At 26.8% G+C, this 15317-nt stretch overlaps 3 protein-coding genes across 3 annotated transcripts; 1 reads left to right on the forward strand and 2 right to left on the reverse strand.

Moving 5' to 3' along the window:
* Positions 1-212: 212 nt before the first annotated feature.
* LOC105829658 lies at positions 213-7848 on the reverse strand. Its single transcript, XM_012668684.2, has 10 exons — positions 7628-7848; positions 6742-6912; positions 6249-6330; positions 6024-6156; positions 5501-5663; positions 3305-3457; positions 1672-1845; positions 1448-1529; positions 1225-1357; positions 213-527 (listed from the first exon to the last, which is right to left on the reverse strand). The coding sequence occupies exons 1-10, from the start codon at positions 7754-7756 to the stop codon at positions 353-355; spliced, it is 1395 nt and encodes a 464-aa protein (XP_012524138.2). The 5' UTR covers positions 7757-7848; the 3' UTR covers positions 213-352.
* A 3048-nt stretch (positions 7849-10896) lies between these two features.
* On the reverse strand, positions 10897-13002 carry LOC105835506. Its single transcript, XM_036288044.1, has 2 exons — positions 12666-13002; positions 10897-12437 (listed from the first exon to the last, which is right to left on the reverse strand). Exons 1-2 carry the CDS (start codon positions 12977-12979, stop codon positions 11672-11674), a joined length of 1080 nt encoding a protein of 359 aa, XP_036143937.1. The 5' UTR covers positions 12980-13002; the 3' UTR covers positions 10897-11671.
* An 83-nt stretch (positions 13003-13085) lies between these two features.
* Positions 13086-14755, forward strand: LOC105835505. The gene is made up of 4 exons (XM_028192245.2): positions 13086-13133; positions 13407-13753; positions 13911-14308; positions 14559-14755. Exons 1-3 carry the CDS (start codon positions 13112-13114, stop codon positions 14289-14291), a joined length of 750 nt encoding a protein of 249 aa, XP_028048046.2. The 5' UTR covers positions 13086-13111; the 3' UTR covers positions 14292-14308; positions 14559-14755.
* The last annotated feature ends 562 nt before the right edge of the window (positions 14756-15317 follow it).

Below are 15317 nucleotides of genomic sequence, written 5' to 3' on the forward strand. Positions count from 1 at the left end.
TGTATCGTGTATATATGAATAATTACGTACAAGATTTAATGTAGAATAATAAGCATATATATGAGCTACTAATAAGTAGCATAAATTGTATTTTTACTTTTTTTGGATTAAAAAGTTATTAACAAGAAAATGTTCGACATTAAACAATATTTAAATATATATATATAGAGAGAGAGAGAGAGAAAAAGAGAGAGGGAGGAAGTGAAAAGAAATATATTATTTTGCTGTTTATTAAATCACTGTGATAATTGCAGCTATCTATTTTTATTACACAAGGTCTATCAACTTCTTATTGCTTATTTTCTTTTTTTTTGTTTTTTTTTCTGCTACATCTTTAATCTATAAATTAGATTTAATTTTGAGTTTCATATACTTGTTGTCCTTGCCAATTTCCACTTGGACCATAGTTACAAACTAAATAATGCGTATGCCAACCATCTGAAGTTTCATATTTTATCCGTCCACAACCGATTTTTTCCGTGTTAGCCCAGACTACCTGGGTATAGTGGCCTGTTGCTGTATCAAATCTACAAATCAATTTTTTATTAACATTAAAAAATTTAAAGTTGAAACTTATTGTCGTTAGTGATGAATAATCAGTAAATGACAACTTCTGAAATGACAACAACTGAAATTTGGTGGAATTGACCCAACTAGCAAATTTTTTTATTGATTAAATTATTAACAACGTTTCGACCTCAATTAGGTCCTTTTCAAATACAATTTAAAAAAATTTTCTTACAAGACGAAACATTGCAGTCAATGCACTTGTCGCCGCAAATTACGGATCATGTGCTACATAAATGAACATGTAAGTTTTTAATTGTTTGTTATTTAATTAAAAATTATCATATTCTATACAATTTATATATTTTTACTGCTGTTTATTTATGTAGCGCATGATCCGTGACTTGCGGCGACAAGTGCATTGACTGCAATGTTTTGTCTTGTAAGAAAATTTTATTAAATTGCCAATTTAATCAATAAAAAAATTGGATCGAATCCACCAAATTAAAGTTGTTATTTACTGATAAAAAAATTTTTTGTTACAAAAGTACTTTTGGACGTATTTTAAATGATAATACTGTTTACACATTATTTTTTACATATACATACATAAATATCTTTACATATAAAAGACTTACATTCTAAAAAATTAATTGATTTTGATATATTTATTAATCTGTATAAATATAATTTAGATATTGAATGTTAGATACTTACGTATATTTATTAACTTTATTCCTATCAAATTTTTCTACTTCATTATACCACATTTCGACCATACTTTCCACAGACGATTTATTTTCGTCCGAAGAATATGTTTCAGCAATATTCTGACCAACTATCGAATCATCTGCAATGATATGAATTATTTGCTAGCAAACAAATCAATTAATTATTTATTTAATTTATGATTAAAAATATAATTGTTAATAAATCTCACTTGTATTTCTGCATTTGTCATGATTAAAATTACATTGAATGGCCCATCTTTGCGCAATCTTTTCTAGTTCATTGTCCCAAGTCTAAAAAATGTGTGTAGTTATATATAATTTTGTATGCATACATATGTATGCACACAAACACACACACGCGCGCGCGCGCGTTTTTTCGATTATTATATATGTACTTTAATATATTTACATTAAATGACATATTATGTCTTACCAAATCTGGCATTTTAATTGCTTTAGGCTGTGGACCTGGATCTCCTCTCTTTTCCTGACCCGATGCGACTTTTTGTCTCAGTTCGTTGTGTTTATTCACTATATTGTTTTTCTCATCGTTACTAAGACCGTAATCACTCCATGATTGTCCACATTCTTTTGCTGGTGTTGATGACTGTGGTATAATTTTTTGGATTAACTTTTTTTTAATATGTGAAATATGTTTTAAACATATAATAAAAATTTCTTAATAAGAAATCTTAACAATAATACTTTTTTTAAGAAAAAGAAAATAAAAGTTTTTATTTAGAAATATTATATGTAACATTTTTGTATTACTTATTTGCTACAATAATATAGCTTAAAATATATAATTTTTTAATTTGAATGTTTTAAACTATTAAAATTTTGTAATATGATATAAGACGTCGAATTTAATCTCTCTACTTTGTCAGAAGAATTACCAGATTCCCTGTATATTATACGTGTAATTAATTTTACTTACAGTATACTTGCACATCGTATGATCCGTTTTAATTGCACATTACAATAATCTGTCGCAGTTATACTCGAAAATGTTTCCGCAATTATGGCAAAATATAATGGAAAAATTACTGTCATGATATTTTTCTTATGTTTTTTCTTAGCAATTGAGTACTTTTCCCGTTTTTACAAGAATGCCGCATTACGTATAGAGAGGTTCTAACTTATACACTATGTTATCACTCAAAAATATTAAACTTAATATTATCAGTATAATTTAGAAGCCTTATCATTAAACTTTAATTTAATATAATTTTTGTCATTTGTTTATTTAATAATTTTTTATCTTTTACTAATTGTAAGTAAGAAAGTGACGAATTATAGTCAATTATTCTCTTCCTATTCAAATGTAATTGATTAATTTTTCTTACGGCTTAAAGTTTATTATATTTATATTGACTCTAATATAAGAACAATCATTATTATATATATTTATTATCTTTTGTTATAAAACGGAAGTGTCAGATATAACTTGTAACACAATTTCTTTAATTTTCCTTATATTTTTAAAATTTTGCAAAATAATTATATATTCAATAGTCTTATCAACTAAGATAGCTATTTCTTTCGTAACAAATACAAATTATTTCTTACATAATAGAAGATAAATAGAAAATAAATGCGTTTAGACTACCATGGTGTAGGCTAAAGAAAGGTAATATAGATTAGGTTGTTATTATGGAACAAGAGTTTATTTTTTAAAAAGAAATACTGCAAGTAACAATTGCTGAAAATTGTTAAAGTTGTTGCAAAACACGTTACGAAATATAATAAAACTTTATATAACGTTTTTTAAATAAAGTATTGATTTTTTTTGTTCCTAGAGATATTGCATTTATCTTAACTGTGTTCTTACAAGGTCTAATTAAATGTTTTAATTTTTATGTTTTACGCTTTTATCGATGAACGTGTAATGTTATCCTATTTTATAGGTTTTGAACTTCTTTCTTAACATGAAACACGGAAAGACTTTGTCACATCAAGATATGTAGGTAATGTGAATAAATATTATTAAATATTACGAAAGATTTGACTGTAAGGATTCAATACATTGTTTTAACATTTGTGTAGATATAGCTATTGTTACTTACAGTGTATTGGCACATCGTGTGTACAGTATTACGTTCTGTACATGATTTCAAGCTGCAGTAATCTTCCGCGGTTACGATAGTAAACACCGCGATTATAATAAGACACAGAGAATTGTAGATTCCTGTCATTATTCTTTCTTTATTTGATATTTTCTAACTTTCGCGACTTTATCGAGTTGACTTCCTAGATTTCTTTACAAGCTACTAATAAACGTGACAGAGAATGCAACTACAATTTATATGCAGTATGTTATCGGTTATGCAATTTGCATAACACATTGCATTTTAGTTTATTTACAATTTGCATAAGTATTGTCTCCCTTGATCTTATCAACTGTTTTTGTTAAAAAAACATTGTCTTATTGCATTCGTACATACATAATCGAGATAACATGTGTCTCTATATTATTATTTATTTTATTTAAGATCAAATATGAAACTAGAAGATTAACAACATCCAACTTGTTATTTTTTGCATTATTCACTCTTATTAATAAATTAATAAGAGTAAAATAAAAATTATATAATAAAACATGCACAAATTTTAGTTAAATTTGAAAAACAATATTATATTATTGTATTTTAAATAAACCATGTACCTTGTTATTTTAAAATAAAATATTGTAATATTAAACCGCAAATACAAAATTTATTATATGCGAATATAAAATTAAATTTGGTGCATTCTTAAAATAAATAACTCAATGGCATCGAAACAAATTAAAGACGAAACAAATGTACTTTAAAAACGTTATTTTAAAGTCTTAATAAGTATACAATAAAAAATTGTCATGAATTGTAGCATCTTAATTTGCATAACTATGCATAAGCAACATTTGACATGTGATTCTATAATTGAAATTATATAATACGTAGAAGAGAGAGCATATTGATAGAGGCCATGCAATGACATATGTATTGTAGCATTAACAATCGCACCTATAAATAATGTTCAGAAAACAAAACAACTGTCTAACAAAGTTCTAATGAAATAAGATAAAGGATAAAGAAGAAATTTTGTTATTGCTTGCACACACAATGTGTTTTTAGAAAAACTAATTTAGTAAAAATAATTTTAAGAACATTTTATAAATATGTTATAAATACAATATTTAAAATTCAGTATTAGTGCTTGTATGCATGTTTATGTATATATATATATATATATATATATATATATATATATAATGATTAATGACTTAAATGACTATTATGTCTAAATTAAAAAATTATATGCACTATGTTATTATTAATGTAATTTGCATAACACGTTAACATTTTGTTTTATTTATAACTTATGTGAGTATGTATGTTTCTTTATTGCTTTGATTGTTTAATTTTGATACATTGAAAAAAATATATTTTTTTATCTTATATTGTGTACATAATAGAAATAATGATAGAATTATTATCCAAGATAGTATTACAATAAGCAGAAAATCTAAGAATTTACCGGATATATGTTTTAAAATAAAATTTGATATATATTTTTTTACGAAAGAGAAAATAAACAGTTTAATGGCAATAAAATCATATTAAAAAAGAAACAAATTTGAGAAATATATTATTAAATAATATATTATTAAAAGGTTTCAATAATCATACATAACAATACAAAGTTGCTTTAGATATCTTTATTTGGATAACTGTGCAAGCCACATGTAATATTCAATATTATAACTAAAATTATGTAATATGCGGACGAGAAATCATACTTATAGAAACCATTTTAATATACAATTTATATACATATAGTGGTTTTACTAACAATGGTATATTATTAAAGGAAATGTTCAAAAAGAAAACAAAACAATCAGTTAAAATCGGATAACAATCAGTTCACTGTGACGACATAATTAAGAAATGCAAAACAAATTGTTTAATCGTCTGCTAATTAAAAAAAATTGTAAAACAATTTTAAAAAATTTATGAAATATTGTACATGTAATAATTGAGACTGTACATTGATTTGTTAAGCTTGTGTGTTTGTGTATACCAATAACATTTAAATTTTAGACTCTTATTTTTTTATATGTAAAGTTATATATACATAGACGTATATAAAATTATATAGAAATTTTAAAAGGAAAAAAGAGAAAAAAAATATAAAAACCAGTAAAATATTATCTTTGGATTATTCTGATTATAAAATTGTAGTTATTTTTTGTATTATTTATCTTTCATTTGAATTTATCTTCTTTGATATATTCTCTGACCTATCCAATTTCCACTTGGACCATAATTGCAAACTAGGTAATGCGTATTCCAGCCATTTGATTTATACTTTATTCGTCCGCAACCAATTGTTCTTGTATTAGCCCAAACTATTTGAGTGTAATGGCCGGTATTCGGATCAAATCTACAAATAAATTATTTTAAAAATTGTAGACATTAATAGGTGTATCAAAAATTTAATGTCATAAATGTATTTAATGATATTTTAATTCTTTAGTGGCACAAAAATTAAAATATTGGTTCAACATTTGGCATACATTGGAGATATATTGGACCAATATTGTGCTAATAAATTGTGTTTACTAGGGTTAATACTATTTAAATTGTATAATATTATTTACGAAATTAATATTTATATGTGTACATAATATCTATACAAAAGATTTGCTGTGTTCTGAAAAATTAAGTTAGATCTTATTTTTGTTAATATATGTAAAATCTATATAATAATTATCAAAATATTGATTTGATTTTTAATACTTACGCATACTTATCAACTTTATTCCTATCAAATTTATCTACTTCATCATACCACATTTGAATCATACTTTCCAAAGTAGATGTGTTTTCACCCGAAGAGAATGTCTGAGCAATATTCTGACCAACTGCATATTTTTCTGTAATAATACGTGTTATATTTTGCTCATAACTAAATTGTACATTTAGTTTACAATTTTATTAATGAATGTATAAGTCACGATATACTTACCTACATTTCTGCACGCATCGTGATTGAAGTTACATTGATTAGCCCATCTTTGCGCAATCATTTCTAGTTCTTTATCCCAGGTCTAAGAAGAGTATTTATGAAGAAGTGTGTACTTATATTATAATTTTGTATGCATATGTACATTTATGTACATACATATATTTAAATATACAAATATGTGTAAATGTATATATGTGTATATACTAAGTTTAAGTATAACAAAATTTTCTTAAAATTTTCTTTTTTATACGCAGAGAAGAAAATATATAGTTATGACCTATTTACATTTTACAATATTTAAATAATGATATTTTTATTTATTTTGTTAATAGTTAATATTTTAAGTTAAGAATTTAACATTTTAATTTGCCAATATGTTGTTCTATTAATTTTATCAAATTATTATTTAAGTTATTTAAATATTTAATGTTTCCGATTATTATATATTTTAACGTACTATAAATGACATGTTATATATTATATTATATTTTACCAAATCTGGCATGGTAACCGCCGCAGGTTGTGGACCTGGATTTCCTCTCTTTTCCTGGCCTGACGCAACTTTCCGTCTCAGTTCGTTGTGTTTATTCACTATCTTATTTCTCTCAGCATCACTAAGACCATTATTACTCCATTGTGCGCATGTATTTGCTGGGAATGGTGACTACAGTATGATTTTTAGGATTAGCTTATTCATAATATGTAGCTACATTTATAATATGTAGATCTAATTATCTTATTAAGTATCTCAACATTAGCGTTTAAATAAATATTATACAGTATTTGAATAATCTTTAATAGAATATTGCATTACTCTTTTAATAAAACATTTTTCAATTGCTTACATATGTTGGAGAAAGAAATTTATTTTTTAGTTTAGTTTATTTTTAAAAATTGTCTGTTGTTCAAAACTTTTAATATAAAATTGATTAATATAAAACTGTAATTTTTTGAATTATAATTATACCGGATTAAATATGAATCTAGTTTCACAATTGTTCACAATTTTAAAACATGTGCAGTTAAAGTTGCAAAAAAGATATACGTTCGGTATTTTGTCACACTATAATTACAATATATGACGTGATGGAAAAGATTTATTGCAATCAATATGTTATTTAAACTTTTAATCTTCAAAAGAAATTTTTGATATTGACTATGATTAATAAGATGTTCATACAGAAAATGATTAATCTCGTTCTAATGTTGTTTTTTGTTGAATTGTTATTATTATTGTTACATTTAAAAATAATTTAATTACAGAATTATCTTGTAATGCGGGCATACATCAATTTTTAAATCTTTTAAATGTTACAAAAAATTCGTCTGTAAATGTATAAAACACTATTTCGTATGTATGTTATTATATTGTTACTCACGGAATATTTACACATAGTATGAGAACCACGTTGATTACATGATCCCAAGTTGCAGTAATCAACTGCGATTACATTATTAAACACTATCGTAATTATGGCAAGATACAAAAGCCTGTAGATTTCTGCCATGACTCTTCTTTACTGTAATATTTTCTATTTCTCAATTGTGTTTTTGTAGTTGTTTTCCTCGATTTTTAAATAAACTACTAAGCCCCAAGACAGCGACTGCTTTATATATTGCACGTTATCAGTGTTTAGTGTAAATAACGTGATATATTAACGTTTTAGTTCACAGCTGAGTAATGCCTTATTTCTTTCTTTTATTCTTGTCTGCCGCCATTAAGAAAACATTACTTTAATGCTCGTACATACACTGTTCAAACAATGGAAATATTATCTGTATTGTTTACTTCGTTTAGTATTTGCTGGAAAATTGAAATTATGTTAATTTTCTCTTATTTATTTTAGTATTGTCTGATTCTTGTTATGTGCTTTTGCATAAAAAATGCAAAGCTAAAACATAACAATTTTAATTATTATTTTACATTTAACATACTGTAGAATAATTTTTATTTTACGGTATTAAACTTATTTTATTCTGAATGTGAACATTCAAACATATTCATAGTCATTTTTTGTGCTGATTATTTTCATCGATAATTTGTTAAGATAAAAATATTATAAAATATTATAAAATACTATACAATACTATAAAATAGACTATAAATAAATGTGTAGCTTGTTCAAATTTTAATAAAACAATTTTGATTACCTATAAATAATTTACAATAAAATTTTAAAATATTGTAATTATTATTGTGTATGTAGAACCATTTATGATATGTACGTATATATGTATTTTAGAATTAAATTTATTTAGACTTTATACTTTAGAAAAATGATTCAATGGCAATGAAATATAAAAAAAGAACAAATGGTCTGAAAAAACATGTTATTGAAAATAAGTTACCTTATATAATAATAAAAGATAGCTTAATTCAATTGCATCTTTATTTGCACAACTGTGTATAAACCACATTTGACATTCAATTTTATAATTCAAATTATGTAATACACAAGCAGAATAGAGAGGATATTGACAAAGATCCGACCTTGATATGCAATACATATGTACAGTTGTTACATTGACAATTGCATATTACTATAGAGTATAGAGAATGATTCAAGAAATAATACTATTTGCGAAAAGAAAATTTATCATCATAAAACAATTTAAAAAAATGTAAAATAAATTTTTTACTGCTTATATAATTTTTATCACCAGATATTATTTTGTATAAAGATAATTAATACTGCATGTATTTGAGACTATATGTTAACGTGTCTAGGTTTAAATTATCGTAAAAAGTATTTTTATTTATTTTTTCTCTGTACTCTACGATTACTTTTACAATATCAAACTTTATATTTTAATATCGAACTTTCTAAAATCGTAAGATACAAATTTAAATTTTTTTTGTAAGCATTACATGTTTAATTAAATGTGTATTAATTAATAACACAACCAGGAAAATACAACTTTTCTATATATACTTCTATATATACATTTTACAATAATAAATGTATGAATATTAAAGTTAAAGTATAACTCCTTCAAATAGATATGATAGATCTGTAGTTCAAATTTTATTTAAAAAAAACAACTTTGAGAAATGTAGAAGTTATAAAAATTATAATGACATATTCGTGTTCAAACATATATGTATATACAAATATATATGTATAACAAACACATAATGCTGTTAATCGTTGATAACAAGGTAGTTAACTGCTAATCATTTAAGCGATAAAACACGTGCGACCTTAGAATTCATTTATGCAATACGTTTTTATTTTAATACCAAATATATAAATAATTTATATCGTGGTAATTTTGTGACATAGATATAGATGTGCGTTTACTCTTCTAAAGGCCCGGGTTCATATCTTGCTAAAACATTAAATTTTACTCTTTTCGGAAGGCAATGGCAAGTCACCAAGAATATTTTTGCCAGAACGTTTAATAGACCGTTCAGCACTGATGTTAAGTTTTCTATATCTGCGCAAAGAAAGTTGCATAATCACATAAATAATTTTCTACAGTTTATTTAAGTGCTTATAATATCATTATTATTTTGTTTCGGTTATTTTCAAATTATGTTTCTTGCAATTTATATTTTTTAATGCATCAAAAAATATTTTTAGTAAAATCTAGATGAAATCTAAATAAAATCTAAATGATAAATAAATAATTTACTATACAGTAATTAATCCAATTTGTACTTTTTTACGTCATAATTTAATCGTTAAAATATTGATCCATAGAATATTAATAAGACTATTAATAATAATATTAAAATATTAATTAAAATTATTTAAAATATCTGTTAAATTATAACATAAACAATTACTTATATTAATTGTAGAATTTATGTATACTTTTCTGAAACTTTTAAAATTAAAAAAATTATTTTAATTTAGAAGTTTAATACTTTTTAATTTATACTTTTAGATAAAGTATTATTATTTTATTACAACAGGTGGTTTGTTGCACTTTAAATCATATAATCTGCCATGGAAATCCCGGCATTAATAAATTTAGGATTATGAAAAGCTATTAGATGAATTGAAAAATCACAGTATGCTCAAGCTTCAGCTTATCATTATACGCATCAATAGAACTAGGTGCCCTAAAATGGCTCGATTTCGGGTCACGCACTTTACTGAGAAATCATCGTTTTTTTTTCTTCACCCTCTTTTCTATTCTTTCGAGACTGTTGGACGTCAAAAAATGGGGGCCTTGGTGGGCGGGTGGCTATCCGAATCTCCAAGAAGAGATGAATGAAAGCCAGAAGTCCATTCACTCGCGCACCTGACTCGGAGTTTCAAGTCGTGAGAATCGGATTTGGAGATTTTTCAAGATCTCTTTCTTTCACGCTTGCTGTGCGTGATATATACTCTGTCTGAACATCTTCGGGAATACAAAAAGTAATGTACCGCAATTTTCTTAACAGTGACGTTTCTTAGAATGCTCCACGATTATGTTTGTATTATTCTATGTTACTGGACACTTTTACACGTTTTTTATACACATTACACATTTCATGTGTGTATAAAAATATGCAAAAGATCGAAAAACTACGTAAGTTATTCATTATTATACTGTGCAACATAATTATTAAAATACAAAAATAGGAATAAAAATATAGAATTAAAATTAAATCCAAAAATATAATATTATATATTATATTAAATTATAATAAATTTAAATATATTAACATTTTAGATTATATAATATTGTATGTTTAAGAACGAACAAATTACTTCCAAAAGAGCAGCATTTGGCACCTGTCGCGTTATTTTGAACTGAATTATGTCTTTTTCATTCAAAAACGATATACCTGATCCGAAACAAATTAAGCGCACACAAAGAATTCTAGAAGATAGAAGCGCTGGCTACCGAATTCTTATTCTCACACATTCCGGAAATTCAATTTGTTACGCGTTAATAATTATCCGTACCGTGTTGATAGCCTAAGATTAATTTCGTGAGAATGCAGTAGACCTTATTGTGCTTTTTTCTTGAGTTTAATTTTCTTGAGTTTAATTGAGATAAAAAATAATTTAATTATATATATTTGCATCTTACAAGTATAATAAAAACTGAAGATTATTTAATTCAAGATTGTGATACGTAGTGTGCAATGTACGTGTTTCGAATACTTTTATTTTTTACTTTTAATTAAAATTATGACAAAAGAAAGACATAATTTTAAAAATTCTTAATTTTATAACATTTATTTTACAATACTACTCTTTTTGTAACGTTTCTTATTTTTTGATTTATAAAATAAAATCAAAGAAAACTTTATATGTTATATTATTTCAAATGTACAATATTTCATTGGAAAAGATATTAGTATATATTGTGTGTGTGTGTGTGTAAAATTATTATAGATTTAAGATGATAGAAGGTATTAAATCAAGTTAAGAGCCAAAGATTTACAATTTATACTTCGCTATTTCACTGCAAAATTTATATTTTTAATTTATTTTCCTCGTGAGCATCTCTTCGTCAGTTTCGTCATCATATTCACCATCTATATATTCGTTATATTCATCTTCATGTTGTTTGTCAATTTCTTCTTTGTATTCCTTGTCAGCATCCATATGTTCTTCTACTATCTCAGGCTTAAGAAGATCCTTCTTCCATGGACGCGGTGCCCGGAATTCAAGATCGATTGTCTGTCTTTTATCACCACAATCACTGTGCTTTCTAATTCTCAATAAGAATATATTCGGATTTTCCTCGAGATCGATTACCGTCTTCGACTTTTTAACTTCTATACAAGTGGTATTTCTGGCATCATCTTTTATGTTTGGATACAAGGTAACCATGCGACATCCCGCCTCCTCGCAAGTTTTCTCCGTTGACTGCGTATCTTCTCGAAGAGTACGACCAAGTTCTAAGTTTCCATGAGCCATATTGAACACGAAGCCGTCGTTGCACTTTCTTTGGCTCAGTGCTGATTCTTTTGAAGTTACTTGACCAATACATTCGCACGGGGGATCGTATTCTTCTTTGATCGGCTCTTTCTGCATCCTGATGATGACGCGATTGTCATTGATGATAGCTTCGATCTCCTTGTACGGCCGTTCCTTTCTAACAATCTCAGATACGACTTTCTTAGTCGGGGCTTGCTCCTTGTTAGACATCTCAAGGTTTTTCAACTTCTTTTCGCTTCTGCTCCTCGGAAACTGCTTGCTCATGCTTTCTTTCGAGGCAGAAATCACTGCAGCGCTTACTGGCCTGTGTGAAGGAGCCGAATACATTTTTAATGCATCTACCTCACAATATCGACAGTATTGCAGAGAAGCTGACAAGTGTACGGAAGGAATGTATTTTGAATATGATGGAATACGAAGAAAACTTTTACAATTAGTGCAACAATAAGCTACGCTCTCGCATGATGAGCAGACACGTTTTGATTTCTTTATAATTCTAGACTGTGTACATTGTTGTGATGCTTGTACTTACAAATCTCGTAGAGCGTTGTTATGTGGTTGAAAGCAACAAGATGAACAAAGTGCTTGCAATCTAACTGAGTCAGGAATCAGGAAAGAGGGTTTTGCTGGACAGCCACAATTGTAAGTTGCCGCGATCATTTTTGCTGATCTGTTACGTATGTGAATAACGGGATGTGAATATTGGGTAACATAGTGGCAAATTATTACATAAATTTCGATTGGTTTAGCCAAATGGTGACATGATCCAAATGATGTTACTGATTTACACAATGACAAGTCTGTGATGTGTATTTTGTTTTCTAATACAGTGTGAATATGCTGCATTAATTTGATCGATATCTTTTTTGCAAACTGTATGAAGATTCTAACCACATCTTTACAAAAATGGGACGTTAAATAAATGAATTATAATTTTCTTTTAAATATTACATCACAGATTTAAAATTATCCATAAAAATGCAGTTTTCTAAAGATAAAGGTACATACAAAAACATTCTGTTTTTTTTTTCAAATATTTGACATAGATTTTTAGATCAAAATTGCTTGAAATTTAATTCGATAGCCAATAATTTTATTTTTAAAATAATTATTTTCTACTATATTTAATTATAACATAGATTTTATAAAAAATAGAACATATCCTTTTACAATATTAAATTATGTATAAAATAATTTTACGTAAAATTTTTAAATAAAATATGTAGATTTTTATATTAAGATATATGTTAAAATTTTTAACTGTTTTAACAAGATGCATGCCTCTGTCCTTCAATATCTCATCCGTGTTATCTGCCATCCGTGTCCTCGTCCCATTCATTCGTCAAGAATGTTTGTTCAAAATATTACCAAGAGATCGGAGCGGAGATGATTAGCAACCAGTTGATTATTAGATTGGAAAAGGATAAAAATAAATCAAGAAAGAAACGAAGCAATTGGGATCCACCTTGCGACTGCGTCGAAATTCAAAGGCCAACGAGTAAATCAGGCCCTAAAATAATCAACGCAGATTATGATGATCGCATTGTATTTCGTGTCCATTCGGCTTATCGTCTCTCCGGAAAGGAAGATCCTTACAAATCGCAAACTCTCGCTTATAAAGTTTGTCCCGTTTAATTTGAAATTTTAACAAATTTACGGACTTTAACTCGTGTGCAAATAATACAATAAATTAAAACAAGATGATATCGCAGACTAAAAATGTGTTTTAAAAAATGTGTTTAACTTTACCAGGAACAATATATTTTAATTTCTGCAGATTGGATCATGCAAAGATGGACAGCTGGATAACCACCAATGCAAAACCATCACTGTCTATCCTCAATATAGCACGGAAACGCAGGAAGTGTACAGCGATCATATAAGAGAAGGAAATCAGGATATCTTCTTATTAAGAATTAAAAAGAAAGCAGAATACTCCGAACAAAAAAACAGAAACATCGAACTTGAACTTAGAACACCTAAACCACCGCCAATATCATCACCTGACTCTGCATCTGTTACTTTACCGCAAAGTGATGTCGCCGATATAGAAGATGTAGAAAAGGAAAAGGAATCAGACGTTGTGAAAACGGAAAATGCAGAGCAGCCAACAAATGTAAATGAAAGAAAAAAGAAACAAAAGAGGAAAAGAAAATAATTATCTTCAGCTTAAAAGTAATACGTTGACTTATCGTTCTTTTATTAGAAAAATCATATCAAATAATTTAAAATAAAAATCAAATACAATCATGTTAATATATAAAATTTTAAAAACAGAAATATAGCTATTAATAATTTTGAAAAAAAAAATTTTTTTTTTATTTTATACTTTATAAATTGACCATTTTCTATATTTTTGAAATTTGCTTAATTTTTTTGTAAAGAATAAACATTATTTTATTTAAATGAGTTTTATGGAATCTAGAATAAAGAAGAAAATGCAACATTAAACTAATGGATGTAAATAGATGTAACCTGAACATTTTCCCGAAAAATTTGAAGAACATAAATACTAGGACTTTGGAGATCGGTAGCTATTGACGATATTTGGAAGAAAGGACTGGGACTTCGTTCACTATACAGATGGAATCATCAGTGAAATACACATTACATGCTAAATACGAAACTTAGTTTGCGTCCAGCTTATTTATCGTCGCGACTGAGTAGCCGTGCAAAACTGCTTCGTTATGGTTGACCAAATAAGCTTCTCATTCTTGACTTGTTTCCTTTCCTCCTTTCCTTGACTCCGTACAAAGGGCCTCGTGACAGTCAATGACACAGCATGCTATTGAAGATTGCGTATTGTTAGAGCCTATATTATCATAATTGCTTACTTGTCAGTCTTTTTTACTGAGTAAAGGAAACGAGTTGCTAGTTGAATAAACAAGGATTGTCGGGATACTTCAGACGTGCCAAAATTTTATAGTTTTGTACTCTTAATACGTCACTAAATGCAAATGCATAAAAACGCATGTCTTATCTATCTCTCTGAGACAAGACACTTGGCATTATCTTTTCTTAATTCACAGCTTTTCTTCTTTAAATAAAAAAGAATTCATCTATCATCTTATCAAATAACGATACAATACGGATATGTCTATTGAGTTTTTTATTTTCTCTAAAAGCGGTTTAGGAAAGATACTCGAAACATCTTAGAGATTGTCCCCATATTTTCTCGGCATTG

Source organism: Monomorium pharaonis, chromosome 1, assembly GCF_013373865.1.
Source record: "Monomorium pharaonis isolate MP-MQ-018 chromosome 1, ASM1337386v2, whole genome shotgun sequence".
NCBI classification, from domain to species: Eukaryota; Metazoa; Arthropoda; class Insecta; order Hymenoptera; family Formicidae; genus Monomorium; species Monomorium pharaonis.